The following is a 13,802-nucleotide window of genomic DNA, read 5'->3' on the forward strand; positions in this document are numbered from 1 at the left end:
TGTTCCCTGTACCCAGGAACCAGCTTCAAAAGGAATCAGAAAGCAGTCCTTCCCTTCTTCCTCCTGCCACCCCACGCTGCCTGCTTCTCAGTGACAACCAGTGCCCACTGACCCTCAGGCTACCTGCTCCGGACCTGGGACACACTGTCCAGTTCCTAACCGCCTTGACGTTTGCGAGCCATCAGGCTCCGTGGCGGGGCATTGACGGAAATACATCCTAAATTCACCGTCACTAGGCTCCTTGCACTTACATCCTCTGAGGAAATTCTTAATAAATACTTCTATTTATTATTAAGCATCATTATCCACCTGTTGGTGATTTCGAAAGGAAAACCAGGTCCTGTAAGATTTCTTAAAAAAACAAAAACAAAACCTGTTCCAAGAACAAAAAAGAAGGAAGCACACAGAACCAGGCACTTCTGGCAAACTTGTTTTTTCTTTTTGTCCCTTTCTCACCCCCGCACCCCACCCCCGCACCCCTTAATAAAACTGGGTGGGCACATTTGCCAGGATCTGTGGGTTTCATAACTTCAAGCCTTACTGCTTAAAAAAATGAGGTAAGAAATTCCTATCTGAAAAGTAACACGGACACACAAACCAAACCGAGGTCTTCCCTGCCCGCTGAGGCAGCCGTTATTGCTCTAGGTTGGAGTGTTTTGTTTGTCTGCTTGTAAGGTGTTTTCGAAGTCCTTATTGCCATTCTAGCTGGCCCCGGAGGAGGGGATTTGGGGGGCGGGGGGGGGAGTGCCTGGTCGCCGGGCCCTCGCGCTGTCAGTCCCCGCGGGCGCTGCCCACCCCGCGAGCCCCGCAGAGCCCCGCAGAGCCCCGCGGAGAGCCGGCGGCCGGGCTCGGGCTCGGGTCAGGGCTCCCCGCGGCCCTAGCAGCTGGGGGAGGTGGTGATGGGGCTGTGCAGGTACGGAAGGCTGCTGGGGGCCGCGTGCACGCCCACCGACACCGGGAAGCTGAAGACAAACTGCGACGTGGGGGTGGGGGTGGCCTTGCCCCGCTCCCGCAGGGGCCCGGAGGGGCTGGCGGCCTCCACGGCGCAGGACGTGGCCAGCACCTGCGACTCGAACTGCAGCAGCTGCCCCATGAAGCTGAAGTTGGGCGAGATGATGCTCCGCCGCTGCTTGACGAACTCAAAGGCCTCCTCCAGCCTCACGCGCTTCTTCATCATCAGGTAGGCCAGGCAGATAGTGGCCGAGCGCGAGATGCCCGCCTGGCAGTGAACCAGCACCCGGCCGCGGCGGTCCTTCACCGCATCTGGGGCAGAGAGCGCGCCGCGGTTAGTGCCCTGCGCGCCCCCACCCCCCGGGGGGGCCCGGCGGCAGGTGTGGACAGTGGGGGCGGCGGGAGGGCGCCTGAGGAGTGTTGGAGGAGGGGCACTCCCATTCCTAGTGAGGAGGGGGCGGGGAGAAGCCCACCGCAAGGGACTCTAGCGTTCCACCCCTTCCGGGCTCTTTTTGAGACTTCACCGAACAAATGCACTGAGCTTGGGAAAAACCCGGGTTCAAGCCGGTTAAATCCCAACATACCTCCAAGGATTTCCATTTGCAGAAACAAAAACAATGACCCCACTTCTCCCTTTATTTGTCTTCCTCCCCATCCCCGAAGCCTTATCATCTGGACGTCTGGAGCCGGGCAAGGAAAACGGTATTGGCTGGGTAGGCTGACGGCTCGGGAGCGGGAGCCGATCTCCCTATCCCCCCTGCAACACGACATCCAGGCGGCCAGCCTCCCTTAGAGGCGCACACCCTGGACGCAGGGCCCCCCAAGCCCCTCCTCCAGCGGGCGAGGACTCGGGGTTCCCTGCCGTCCTCCCGCCCCGGCCGGCGTCCACCGCAGCGCCAACCTACCGATGTACTCGATGGCCTCCATGAACCAGGAGCTGATGTCCGCCTTGTGGTTGTCTTCCACCGGGATGCACTTGTACTGATAATGTCCTTCAAAGTGGTTCGGGCAGTCAGAGGAGACATTCAGCAGGGCCGAGATCCCCAGGGCATCCAGCATGTCCCTCCGGGCAGCGTGGTACGCACTGCCGAGGTAGAGGAAGGGAAGGATCTCCACGGGACCCCCCTGCACCAGAAAGGGAAAGCAAAGGCCCCCGGACATGGTGAGTGTAAGGCACCCAGGAAAAGGGCTGGGATGCTCCGGACGGGGAGAGGGAACCTGCCCGAGGTGGGCTTTCACAAGCCCTGGGGAGAACGCCTGGGGACACAGCCCTCCCAGCTTTCCCCTGCACCTGCTGGGGCTCCCAGCGAATGACAGGCCCAGGGGGCTTCTCTGGCCTTTCCACTCGGCTCTGCTGTGAGCAGAGAAGCGGGGCGGGTAAAGCCTGATGGGCCCCCCCGCCGGTTCAAGCAGCCCGCCTCCGCCCTGAGACATGAAGAGGCAGACGCCATGCTGGCCTTGCCACACCATCTGCGACATTCATCTACACCTAGATGGTGTGTGGTCAGTGGCACACTAAAAACGGGTGTTATGTCAGCCTCACAGGCTAGAGGAGGCGCCTTGGCAATATGAGGTAACGTCGGCTTAATTCGTGACATTTTCTGAGTCACATCAACTCAAATGATCTGGGATCTGGGAGCAGAGTTGCTGGACCCCATAAATTCACCCCATCTAATGAAAGAGCGACAGTCGGCTCGTAAGGAATATAGCAGCTTAAGCTGGTTTTCTTAGCGGAGGGCTGGCCAACCATTTATGTCCACTTGGCATTTACAGTGGGTTGTGCACGGAGGGGGTGGCCTCAGGTCCCTGGGCCGCGCCTTCAAAGAGGGGTGCTCTCTCAGCTTTCTACGTGGCCTGTCACACACTTCTGATTTCAGCAATCCTCGCCTGTCTGCACGTAACTTCAGAGGCTAAGTCGGAAAGGTACGTCTTTGTATTTTTCCGAGTGAGGCTAATAAGAGGGAAGGGGGAAAAATCCCAAGGATCAAATGGACCCTCCCCAACACCCCACCCCAATACTCAAGGTTCACTACATTCTCCCCAAACTGAGGGACTCTGTCCCAAACCCCTGGAAAGCAGAAACCTGAAAATAAGCCCCCTTGCCCCCACGTTGCCGCTTCCTCCCGGGCTCTGGGCCCCGAGTCTACCTGGTCGTGCAGTGGGGTTCCACAGGAGCTGCAGTTCACGTCCAAGGATTCGGCAGCGCTGGGGGGCACAGCCGGTGGGAGGGCTGCCAGGGCCTTGGTTTTGGAACAGAATTCTGGGTACTCGGAGGAAAACCTCTCATAGCCACCTGTAAAAGAGAAATATGGTCAGGTTAATAGGGTCACTAAGCCAGCAGGAAACCAGAAAGTACTTGAGTCCTACCCCTAGACTGAGGAGAATGGCTGCGAAGCTGGGGCTGGCTGGATCTACACTGGCCACCGGGTGGCGCTGTGGGCCCAGAGATAATGGCTGTGGAGCGCGCCTCATTTGGCGGGGACTTCATCCTGAAGGCTGGAAGGAAAGTTTTAGGAACGAGACAGGTTCGGGATGCAGATACAGAAAGGAGGACGTGCAGGGGGTATGCCGAAAAGACCTTCCCCATCAGCTCCTAAGGGTGATGATAAAGCATGGAAGACAGGATGGCCACTGAGGGTTCCCACAAGTAGGGAGGCAGCCTGGTGCCGGGCCCTGGGACCTACCAAGATGTCCGTCACCCCCCAACTCCAGCCCTTCCTTTGGAGAGGTTCTCGAATGTGGGAGAGAAGGAAAAAAAAAGTTACCCTGGCACCAGCCCTTCTGGATCTCAGCAACAGAACAGATGCCAATCGCCCGGCCTCCCGAACAGCTGTTCCATCAACAAGGGGCCAAAATAAGAGGAAACGGGCTTAAATACAAATCCCTCTTGCTACATACAGGTTTGGGGCAAGGCAGGATTTCCTGCCCTGAGAGTTGCTAAGCTCTGGAATGGTTATCTGTGGGACCGTCTTCCGGGGAAGGGAGGTCTTTTAAGTAAAAAGAGATACAGGGCCAACTTCTCTGGAACAGTGTTAGTGCTGAGCAGAAAGGTGCCGGCTGGCTGGGGGTGGGCAGAGATGTAGGCAGAGGGGCAGGGGGACAACCAGGAGGACAGAGACGCCTGGCCAGTATCTGATTCACTTGGGAGCGCCGGGACTTGGCTTGGCGAGTAACTCAGCATCTACTATCCACGTGTGGCCATGCCTGTATTTTTATTTTGCAGTTTCTGTAGGACCCACAGTGGATCATAAATTAATTCAGGAGAGGCTGCAGGTTGCCGAACAACCACTCTAACGGACCCGTTCACCCAACGGTCACGTCGGTGGCTGGCACAGCTAAGTGTCTGTGTGTAAGTGGTGTGGGGCCAGTGTGCCCTGGGACCACTCGTGGGAACCTTCCAACATGCAGACATGCGCCAGTGAGTCAATGATTTGCCCGAATCCCACTCCCCTGCCCCTAGAAAATACTGCTTTGCAGAGGAAGGGAAATGATTCTTCGCCGCATCAGGAGGCTTACAGAAACACAGTATACGGTTTTTCCTCTGAGCCCCCCCTCTTCTGTGTTCCCCTCCATTGCCTCCCTTGGGATAGAAATGGCTATCTCCCTGCTCACCGGCCTCGCTCCTGCTGAGTCACAACCACCAGCCTCCCCGGAAGGAAAAACCCGCTTGAGGGGCCAGGACTGGCAGTTCCACGCGTGTTGGTGGCCTTTGCGTAGTCATCTCAGCACAGGGGCACCCCTGCTGCCCATTAGCACCCCTTTTTCCCGATAAGGCTACAAACATGGCTGTCCCAAATGCAGTGAAGAGAGGATGGGGGAAGAGCCAGCCAATGTCTTTAGCTGCGGCCCCTAGGACAGGACTCCGGGCAACTTCCCTCACTGTTCCCCCTTGGATGGGGGAAAGGGAAACGGATCAGTCAACAAACTGTTGGTGAACACCAACTATAGGATTTGAAGATTTTTAAGTTAACTCATCTCTGTGTTTATATTCCATAATTTGAGCTATTCATATACATCTTTTTTTTTTTTTTTTTTTCACAGAAATGTAAGGCCTGGGCGGTGCCCTCCATATGTGCATGACGGAGACAGGCAGACTAGCAGTGCCCACCGGCCAGTGGGCGGGGGGGGGGGGTCCTGGGGTGGCCAGGGCCAGGCGGCAAGGTCACAGAGGAGGAGCGCCCCGCCCTCCCCGGAGCAGCGGAAGTGGGAGGGGCCTCAGAGTGATTGACACCGTGTTCTTCCCATTGCTGAGAAGGCACGGGGCAGGGAACCAGACGGACGCGCCTTCAGACTCGCAGGTCTGGGTTGCATGCCAACCCGGGAAAATCATCAGCTGTGCGGCCTAGGGCTGTCATGGACCCTCTCTGAGCCTCTCCCTCATCTGTAAAATGCGATGAACCGTCGGGGCCCGGCGGCGTCCTTCGAGGCCCTGCTTGGAAGAGCCAATGCTCTGCGCCTGGCCCCGGAGAGACATATAATGAAGGCTTCCTCTTGTGGCACCTCTACAAGGGGACCCAGCATTACTGGCAATTTCCTAGACTTTGGACAGCCTTCTCCTCCCGGGCTTTACTGATCTTTTTCCACTCACGGTCCTGAGATCTGGTCGTGGGACAGTAGAAGGGCAGGCATTGCCCTGTCTGAGCTCCAGGACCTTTCCCCCTCGGGGACATCCGCTGCCTCGGGGTGGATCCTCAGCCAACCCCACAGGCAGAGAGCGGAGCAGCAAGCACAGAGGTCTCCGGGGGACGTGGTGGGCAGGGGGCAGGCGGCCAACTGGGCAGGACAGAGGTGACCCGGGGCCAGACCAGGCTTAAGGGGGGCCATTTGTCATGCCCCCCCTAAAGCCCCCAGACCTCTCCTAACAGGGCAGAGAGGGTGGGAGGAAACAGCATTAGAATGGAACAGAAACATTATTGACTGAAGTCAGTTCCCTCTGGCAGATCTTTAAAGAACACGCAGAAAGGAACCAAGTGAGGAAGCAGATTAGCCCAAGGGACTGAAGCATCCCAGGCCAGGGCCAGCAATGAGAGGGTTTTTCCCTCCTGAGCTGTCACTAGCTTCAGAGGATCCATTACAAGGAGCAGCACCAAAGGAGGTCCTTCTTGCAGGCAGATGAGCTGCACTGGGCCAGGACGTGTCGGACGAGTAGAACCGGCAATGACGGTGGGCCAAGAGTATGCAGGCAGGGTGGTAGGGGCAGAAGCCTGCAAGTTAGGAAACCACCCACGCCCACACCCCACAAGAGCATCCATCTTCTACGGCCATCAGCGCCATGTTAGTAAAAATGATAGCCACTTATGAAGGGGAAATGCCCACTGTGTGCCAGGCTCTTCCCAAACATGGGTCCAACCAGCAGCCCTTGAGGTGACTGGCCCCGATGTTACAGAAGAGGAAACTGAGGCGCAGGGCCACCCCCAAGTAAGGGCAGGGCCAGCGTTCAGCCCACTGGCCTCAAAGCCACCTGCTAGTCTGGCCATCAGGAGCCCACCCTGCTGTGTGCCCATCTCTGCCTTCCTGGTGGTCCTTCTCTTGGGGGAGGCACAGCCTGCTGGTTTCACCGCGTTGAAGACACAGAATGTTCTGGCAAAACCAGAAAGGATCTGAACAGGACAGTCCTGACATTTCACCAAACTCTGCTTCTTCCCAGGACTTTTCAAACTACAGGTTGTCACTTAGAAGTCATGACCAGCACGTTTTAATTAACAGGATATAACAGAATAGAAACCTCTAGAATGAATTTTATTTAAATAAAATAAATTTTTTCGGAACTCTGGTTTCAGGTGTGACTGTGTCCCTACAGGGTCGTGATGTCAGGATTTCAGACTGCATCATCTTTAAGTGCCAATACTCTGTGATCCTAAACGTCACAAACTTCATTTGCAAACTATGAACTGACAGCAAGTGTCTCTGAGATCTGCTTTTCGAGCTCCTGAATACAATTTCATGACACATACACCAATGACTTTCCACCTGTTCTGTGTCCAACAGAATGTAATTCCACAACAGATAATCTGACTCATTTTGACCCGTTTTTCCCGTGTTCTTAATAATAGACTTTCTAGTCTTAAAGTTCTCATTTTCTCATCTTCATTTTGAAACTTGAGAGGCTAGAAGGGAGAAAAGGAATATAATAATGCCTCCCCACCCCACCCCCGATCAACTTTCTTGAGGAATAGCTGAACTCCACACTCTTTTTCTCACACTCACACAGCAAGACAACTGTCACAGCTTACTGCAAAGGACGACCCACTGGCCACACGTCCATACAGAGCTGGGACGGTGTGCATAAAAGTGTTCTGGAAAATACTCTAGGATACTTCCCCTGATGTGGGCGTTAACTCAGTAAGCGCCCCGGTAAATCCTGAGCAGTACTGAAAATGTACCTAAGTGAGCTTCTCACGCTGGGACCCCAGGCACAGACCTGTGTGTCCTGCACCAGGTGGCTGACACCTAATGCCCACACTGGAGCTGGGTCTGGGTTGTCCTCCCTCCCAGAACTTCTGGGCTATCTGCTCTGTTCCGCTGGCTTCCGTTGGAGAGTGAACTTTTCTTCCTGTCAAACTGCCTTTGTCAGGCGGCAACTGCCTCCCAGTAAGGAAACTGGCTATCTGGTTTCAGATGTTCTGATTTTTTAAAAGAATTTCTTGGCTCCTTAAGAAGGCCGCCCTCGGGGCGCCTGGGTGGCTGAGTCGGTGAAGCGTCTGCCTTCGGCTTAGGTCATGATCCCGGGGTCCTGGGACCGAGTCCTGGCCCAGGCTCCCTGCTCAGCAACTAGTCTGCTTCTCCCTCGGCCTCTGCCCCTCTCCCCAGCTCATGCTCTCTCTCTCTCTCTCTCTCTCTCTCAAATAAATAAATAAAATCTTAAAAAAAAAAAAAAAAAGCCACCCTCCCTCAGTCCTGTGTAGCCCACCTCCCCTCTCAGCCTATGAGGACAAGCCCAAGGGAGCTGTGATGGGCTTAATAACTATCAGGTTTTCACTTTCAATTTGTACCTACACCCCATCTTTAGTTAACTTTTGTTCGTTGGAAGCATCCAGTTCAAATGATGCAAAAAGCAGTGAGTTTGCTTCATTCGTTGTCATTCTTTAAGGAATTGCACTTCATTCAGGAAGTTAGAGATTATCTTGAAGGCCTACCATTTAGTGTAATTCTGATGCTCTCAAGCCTTGGCTGTCATGGGCATTGTGTCATGTTTGTAAGAAGAAACGTGCATCCATTTCTCTTTGGGTGGAGGAGGTGTGCAACCTCATGCCCCCCGCGGTTTGCTGTTTGATGCCACTGACCTTGGGGCGAGGGAGGGGATTAGGATAGGCTGGGCAACTGGGGACAGAGAGAGACAAGACAGTTACCAGAGTTAGCAGGGCTGCTGGCTGAGCACTCCCCACTCCATCACTGGCCTTGTGGGCTGTTTCCTACAGGGAACAGTGCCTGGGGTCCCAGCGTGAGAAGCTCACTTAGGTACAGAAAGTGTCACGTCACCATCTGTACGGTCAGGCCCTAGGACTAGAGCATATGTGAATTCCAACCTGGAGGAAGAAGCTAGACTATCTAGTTGATCATCCTTTCTCAAAACAGCGCCAGGACAACTTTTAAATCAGAACTCAAATAAAAATGGACAAAAGTCATGAGCTGAGATGAATTTTAGACAAAAGTAAAATAGTGTTTTTATACCTAAAATCTTCTGCGTAAGACTGACTTATTTGAGAAGGATGAGAGGCAAAGAATGACTTCTATTAGGGTAAGAAAATGCTCTTTTTGTCTTTCTGTTATGACCAAGGTCTAAAACCCCAATCCTAGGATTTACGAAGGAAAGAGAAGGGGACTTCAAAGGAGATGTGTATTGTAATAAAATCTGAAAAGCTGAAATTTCTAAACTTTCCCTAAAAATGCCTTACAGGATTTTAAATAAAGTAAACTTAGAGGAGAAAGGAAAAAAAGGGGGGAGGGATGGGAATCTTTTACCAGCAAAAAGACCAGAAAATGTAGGGATTTACGTGATTGCTCTTAGCAAAACTTGGATACTATTAGGAAATGTAAAGGCGAGGCAACATTTTATTGATACCAAGTAACATTTACTGGTTTTTTTTTGGAGATGGTCTTACTCATTTTTTTTTAAAAGATTTTATTTATTTATTTGAGACAGAGAGAATGAGAGAGAGAGAGAGCACATGAGAGGGGGGAGGGTCAGAAGGAGAAGCAGGCTCCCTGCCGAGCAGGGAGCCCGATGCGGGACTCGATCCAGGGACTCCAGGATCATGACCTGAGCTGAAAGCAGTCGCTTAACCAACTGAGCCACCCAGGCGCCCAAGTAACATTTACTCTTAAAACTGTGAATTCTTGCATGTGGTATTAGTTAACTACCAGCCATGAGCAACCACTGTCCTTCCAAATGGCAGAAAGAGAAAACAGATTTTGAAGCACCATTAGTTGGTAGAACTAGAGAGCCTTCGGCTGGGGTGTATAATATAACTTCTGAAAATATTCTGCTGCGTTTCTGTCCCCACAGGTTGGCAGAGACCAACACTCGGGTCTTCCTCTGGCTTAACCTCTGACCACTTTTACTCCACACTCACCAAATGAGACCTACACACAGTCCCATTACATGAAAATTGAAATGAGCAACTCTGATGGGAACCATATCAGACAACCCCTAACCCATTAGGGCATTTACTAAAGATAATCTAAGGGGCTTTTCTCCTGCTCACCAGTGCTTCCCTTTAGTTCTCTGCCCCCAGAGTGCCCTCCCACGAACCCATATTTTCCACACCAGAACTTAGGAGGCTTGCTTTCTTCTCCCAGCCGGGTGCGAGAAGACACTTTCCGGGTGTTCCTGGCCTCACTAGGGATGCCTTTTCATTAGAGGGCCAAGAGGAGGAAGAGGAACGGTGTTGAAGCTTCCTCTCCTTAGCACATGTATGAGAAGAAGCTGGGTTACATAGAATATGCCCCTGTTAACCTGGCAGACCTTCTACCATCACTGCAGACCTAGCCCCTCACCACCACCACCACCACCCACCCAGCCCTCTGAATTTGAGGCGACTGCTGCCAAAGGCAGACTCCTTTTGCTTAGAAGACACAGCGAAACCTTTCCTGGCTACTCCCCGGGCCTGGTCCTGCAGAGGCATTGGTTCTACCTGCTGCCCAAGCCTGGACGCTCGAGGATGTGGACTTGGAGAAACCTGGCGTCGCCCTCCCTGCCACACCAGGTCAGACCCTAGAAGACTCCTTTTCCTTTGGCCAGGGACCTCGCTAACGGCCAGGGGACTGTCATTTTCCCCCGAGGCTCCTGTCCTACGAGGGGGCTGTCATTGTACCCCGAGGCTCCTGTCTTACCCCGAGCATGAGCCTCGAGCCTCGCGGCGAGTCGGCGGCGCGGCTCTTCCGGACGGATCCGGTTCTGGGCTCTCCCCGCGGGACCAGGGAGGTGCCCCGAGCCGGAGAAGGAAACCTTAAAAATATGCCTTCCCTCCCCGGGGCTTAGGTGTCCTCGCGCCCGGAAGCCCAGGGGCCGAGGTCCCCGAGCTGCTGCTCTAGGGCGATCCCCTCCGGATTTCTTCCAGGAAGAAAAACAAAACAAAACGCACCCAGACTCCACGTGGGTCTGCACGACCTCCAGAAGGGCCCTGGCTTCAGAGGCCCGCGAAGGAAGGCGCAGGTTTGGGCTCTAAATCAGGAGGGGAGTCCAGCGCAGCGCGGCACGGAGAACGCCCCGGCCAGCCCGTGCCCCTGGACGGGCCCATCGCCCCGGAGAAATTTCTCTCCCCGTTGCCACGAACGCCAGGGGTGGGGAGGGGAGGGCTGCCGTGCTCCACAGCCTCGCCCCCCACACTGGCGCGGGAGGAGGCTGGCCGCGCGTCCGCCGGGGGCTCCCGGGCACTGCTCGGCCACCAGGCAGGCGAGGCCGCCGGGTCCCGGGCTCAGCGCCGGTCGTCCGGTGCAACCCCTTCCCTGCACTTTCTCTTAAAGCGCTTTGGGGAGAAGAGAGGAGGATTAGGCTCCCTCGGCGGTGCAAAAGGCAGCCCTCACAGAAAGAGAAAAATCAGCAAAATCGCCTTAGTAGTTCAACCAAAGGTCAACAGCAGCATTTCCCCAGCAGCTGACAGGTCAAATGGCCAGGAAACAACTGGCGAGAACAAAGCCCCCCGCTGTTCGACAGGGGCGAGCCCCGCTCGCCGGCACTGAGTGAGGTTGTTGTGCTTTTTGGAAAGGGCGGCGGGGAGAGGTTTCCGCCCCTCCTCCCGCCACCACCTCCCTTCCTCTCCGGTGAGCAGGTCCGGAGGGAAAAGGAAAGGAGGGAGGAGGCGAAGGGCGCCTGCGGGGAAAGGAGCGGCTCTTTGAAGGCCTGGGTCTGAAACGCCTCGCGGGTTCGGAGGCCGGGACCGGACGCCGGCGAAAGAATGCGCGGAATGCGGCGGTGGGAGGCAGGGGCGCAGCGCGGCAGGGGCGCCCCTACCCACAGCCCGTCCTGCCCCCCCCACCCCCCGCCGCCCCGCGCGGGGACCGCCAAGGGCCGCGGCTCCTCCAGGCCGGGCAGGTGCGGCCGGCGCACCGTCCCTCCGGTCACTTAGCACGCGGTCCTTTGGGGGTTTCTGACTTCCAGATTTGACAAGAACTCGCGTCCCCGAAGAGTTGCGCCACGGTTCACTTAAAGCAGGCACGCGCCGCCAACAGAGCGTCGAGAAGCGGGTCTGAACAAAAGGTCGTACGGCTCCGCGGCCTGGGTTGAAGGGGCGCCGTCCCATCGCGCTCTCCCCGGATACTCAGTCCTCCCGTCCCTCTGCTCCCGGAGCTGGGGTCTAGCCCGAGGCGGGAGAAGTTGGCCACCTTCCAGGCGGAGCTCGGAGTCGGGCAGCAGGGGACGAGACACAGCTCCACACAATGTGCGCAACCCGAGCTGCCTTCCTGCGTTTACGGAGCCGTTCCCACTTCGGCGCTCACCCTTCACCCTCTTCCCCACCTCTGGGATTCTCGGGACTCGGCGCAGGGCCCGGGCACGCCAAGCCAACAGGCCTGACCTGTCCCCGCCCGCACAGTGGCACTGGGAGCACCCCCCTGGACTACAGGTGGGCAACGCAGTGGAGTCGCTTCGCCTAAGAGGCCCGACGGTCAGTGAGTGTAAATAAACGCAGAAGTTCCAAAGAGTACGGACTTGCAGGTGACAGAGGAAACGCACCCTCACCGTCTCTGAGGACTTCGGACGCGCTCGCACTTGCACGCAAACGCACAGAAACCTTGCAAACCCCTGCACACCGGCGCGCACAAAGCAGCGCGCGGGGATCCTCGCGGCCACGAATCCCTCCGGGCACTTCTTCCCCTGCCCACTAAGGCGCAGGCCGCCGAGCCCCGCTACATCTCCCCTACGGCTCGCGCCCCGGCGCCCGAGTTTACCTTTAAGCAGGCAGATGTCGGTGCGCTCGGCGTTGCGGCGCAGCGCCTGCACTACCAGCGACACGGTGCTGTCTTCGCGGAGGCTCTCGGCGCGCGGGCTGCGCTCGTCGTAGACGATGACCGCCGAGTAGAGACCGGAGCGCAGGCGGGCGCGCACCTCCTCCTCGGCGGGCAGGATCTGCTCCAGGCTCACAGAGCCCTTGGCCCGCCGCCGCACGATGGTGTTGCAGCGCACGTTGACCGAGCCTCGGATGTAGCCCGCGCTGTGCGCCAGGAACGGTCTGCAGTCCAGCAGCAGGCACTTGCCGCCGCTCAGCAGCCCCAGGGTGCCGTGGCCGCCGCTGCCGCCCGCGCCGCCGCCGTTCTCCTCCCGGTTCATCAGCCTTTTGAGCACGCTGCAGTCCATCTCCCGCAGCTCCTCCACCGTCACCATGGTCGCCGGGCACGCGAGGAGGCGAGGCACACCTGGGCCGGCTGGGCTGCAGGAAGGGGCAAGCGGGGGCTAAGGGAAGCGCGTGCAGAAGTGGCCGCAGACTTGGCCCCCACGGCCTCCCGCGGGCGGACCTCTTCTCCCCGGTCCCCTTCCTCCCGCAGTCTCGCCGTTACATAGCAGTCCGAGCGGCCTCGGGCACCCGGCAGCACCGCGCGCGCTGCCGAGGGGGAGGTGGCGGTGGAGGGGAGTGTGTTTACGGGAGAGGAGCACGGGCTCCCTTCTGTTGTGGCCTCTATTGTATCTGGTCCGTTGTGCTGCTCCCGCCGTAGCCGCCACCGGCGCTGCCGTTCCGGCCGCCGCTCCCCACCAGCAGCCGGAGCTCCGCGCACTGCCCCAGCCAGAGTTTCCTCTTTGGCTTATAGATGTATTAATGCTCCTCCGCTCTCCCCCGGGAGGGAGCAGATTCATTACTACCTCCCGAGGCCCCGCCTCTTGCCATTCCGGGCCTCGCGCCCTCCCCCCGCGCCGGCTCCCCGCCCCATCCCGGCTCCCTCCGCCCCCTCCCTTGCGCGTGAATGGAGTGAGGGCCGCTGGCGCCCAGTCATGGGAACGCGACGTCACAAAGAGCGGAGTAAACAGGGCGCTCGGCGCTCGCCGTCAGGCCCATTCATAAAACCGAGACCTAGAGGAAGAGGGAGGCGGCCTCCGACCGGCAGGCGAGCGGCAGCGCCGGGACTTTGTGAATGGAGCGCGGCGGCGGCGGTCGCGGTCGGCGGGCAGTCCCCGGCCTCCGCGGCGCGCGGCCCGCCCGACACTAGTCGCCGTGCAGCGAGTCCACCCCGCCGCGGCGGTGCGGCGTTCGGCGTACGGAGAGCGGCCAGCCAGGAAGCCGGCCTAACGGAGGCCGGGGCTCGGTTTGGAGGTTTCGTTCCTTTTTGCCTCCGTGCTTCCCCCTTCGCAGCCTCGCAGGTCTCCTCCGGCGCACCGGAGTGGAGAGGGCCACGTTGCCCCGCTGCCCAGCGGGCACGGC

The 13,802-nt window shown here is 57.4% G+C and overlaps 1 protein-coding gene across 1 annotated transcript; it reads right to left on the minus strand.

Moving 5' to 3' along the window:
* Window positions 1-824: 824 nt before the first annotated feature.
* On the minus strand, window positions 825-13,240 carry DUSP4 (dual specificity phosphatase 4). Its single transcript, XM_021694136.1, has 4 exons — window positions 12,340-13,240; window positions 3,099-3,244; window positions 1,857-2,076; window positions 825-1,263 (listed from the first exon to the last, which is right to left on the minus strand). The coding sequence occupies exons 1-4, from the start codon at window positions 12,770-12,772 to the stop codon at window positions 878-880; spliced, it is 1,185 nt and encodes a 394-aa protein (XP_021549811.1). The 5' UTR covers window positions 12,773-13,240; the 3' UTR covers window positions 825-877.
* Window positions 13,241-13,802: the final 562 nt, after the last annotated feature.

The sequence above is a fragment of the Neomonachus schauinslandi genome, chromosome 2, assembly GCF_002201575.2.
Source record: "Neomonachus schauinslandi chromosome 2, ASM220157v2, whole genome shotgun sequence".
Lineage (NCBI taxonomy): Eukaryota > Metazoa > Chordata > Mammalia > Carnivora > Phocidae > Neomonachus > Neomonachus schauinslandi.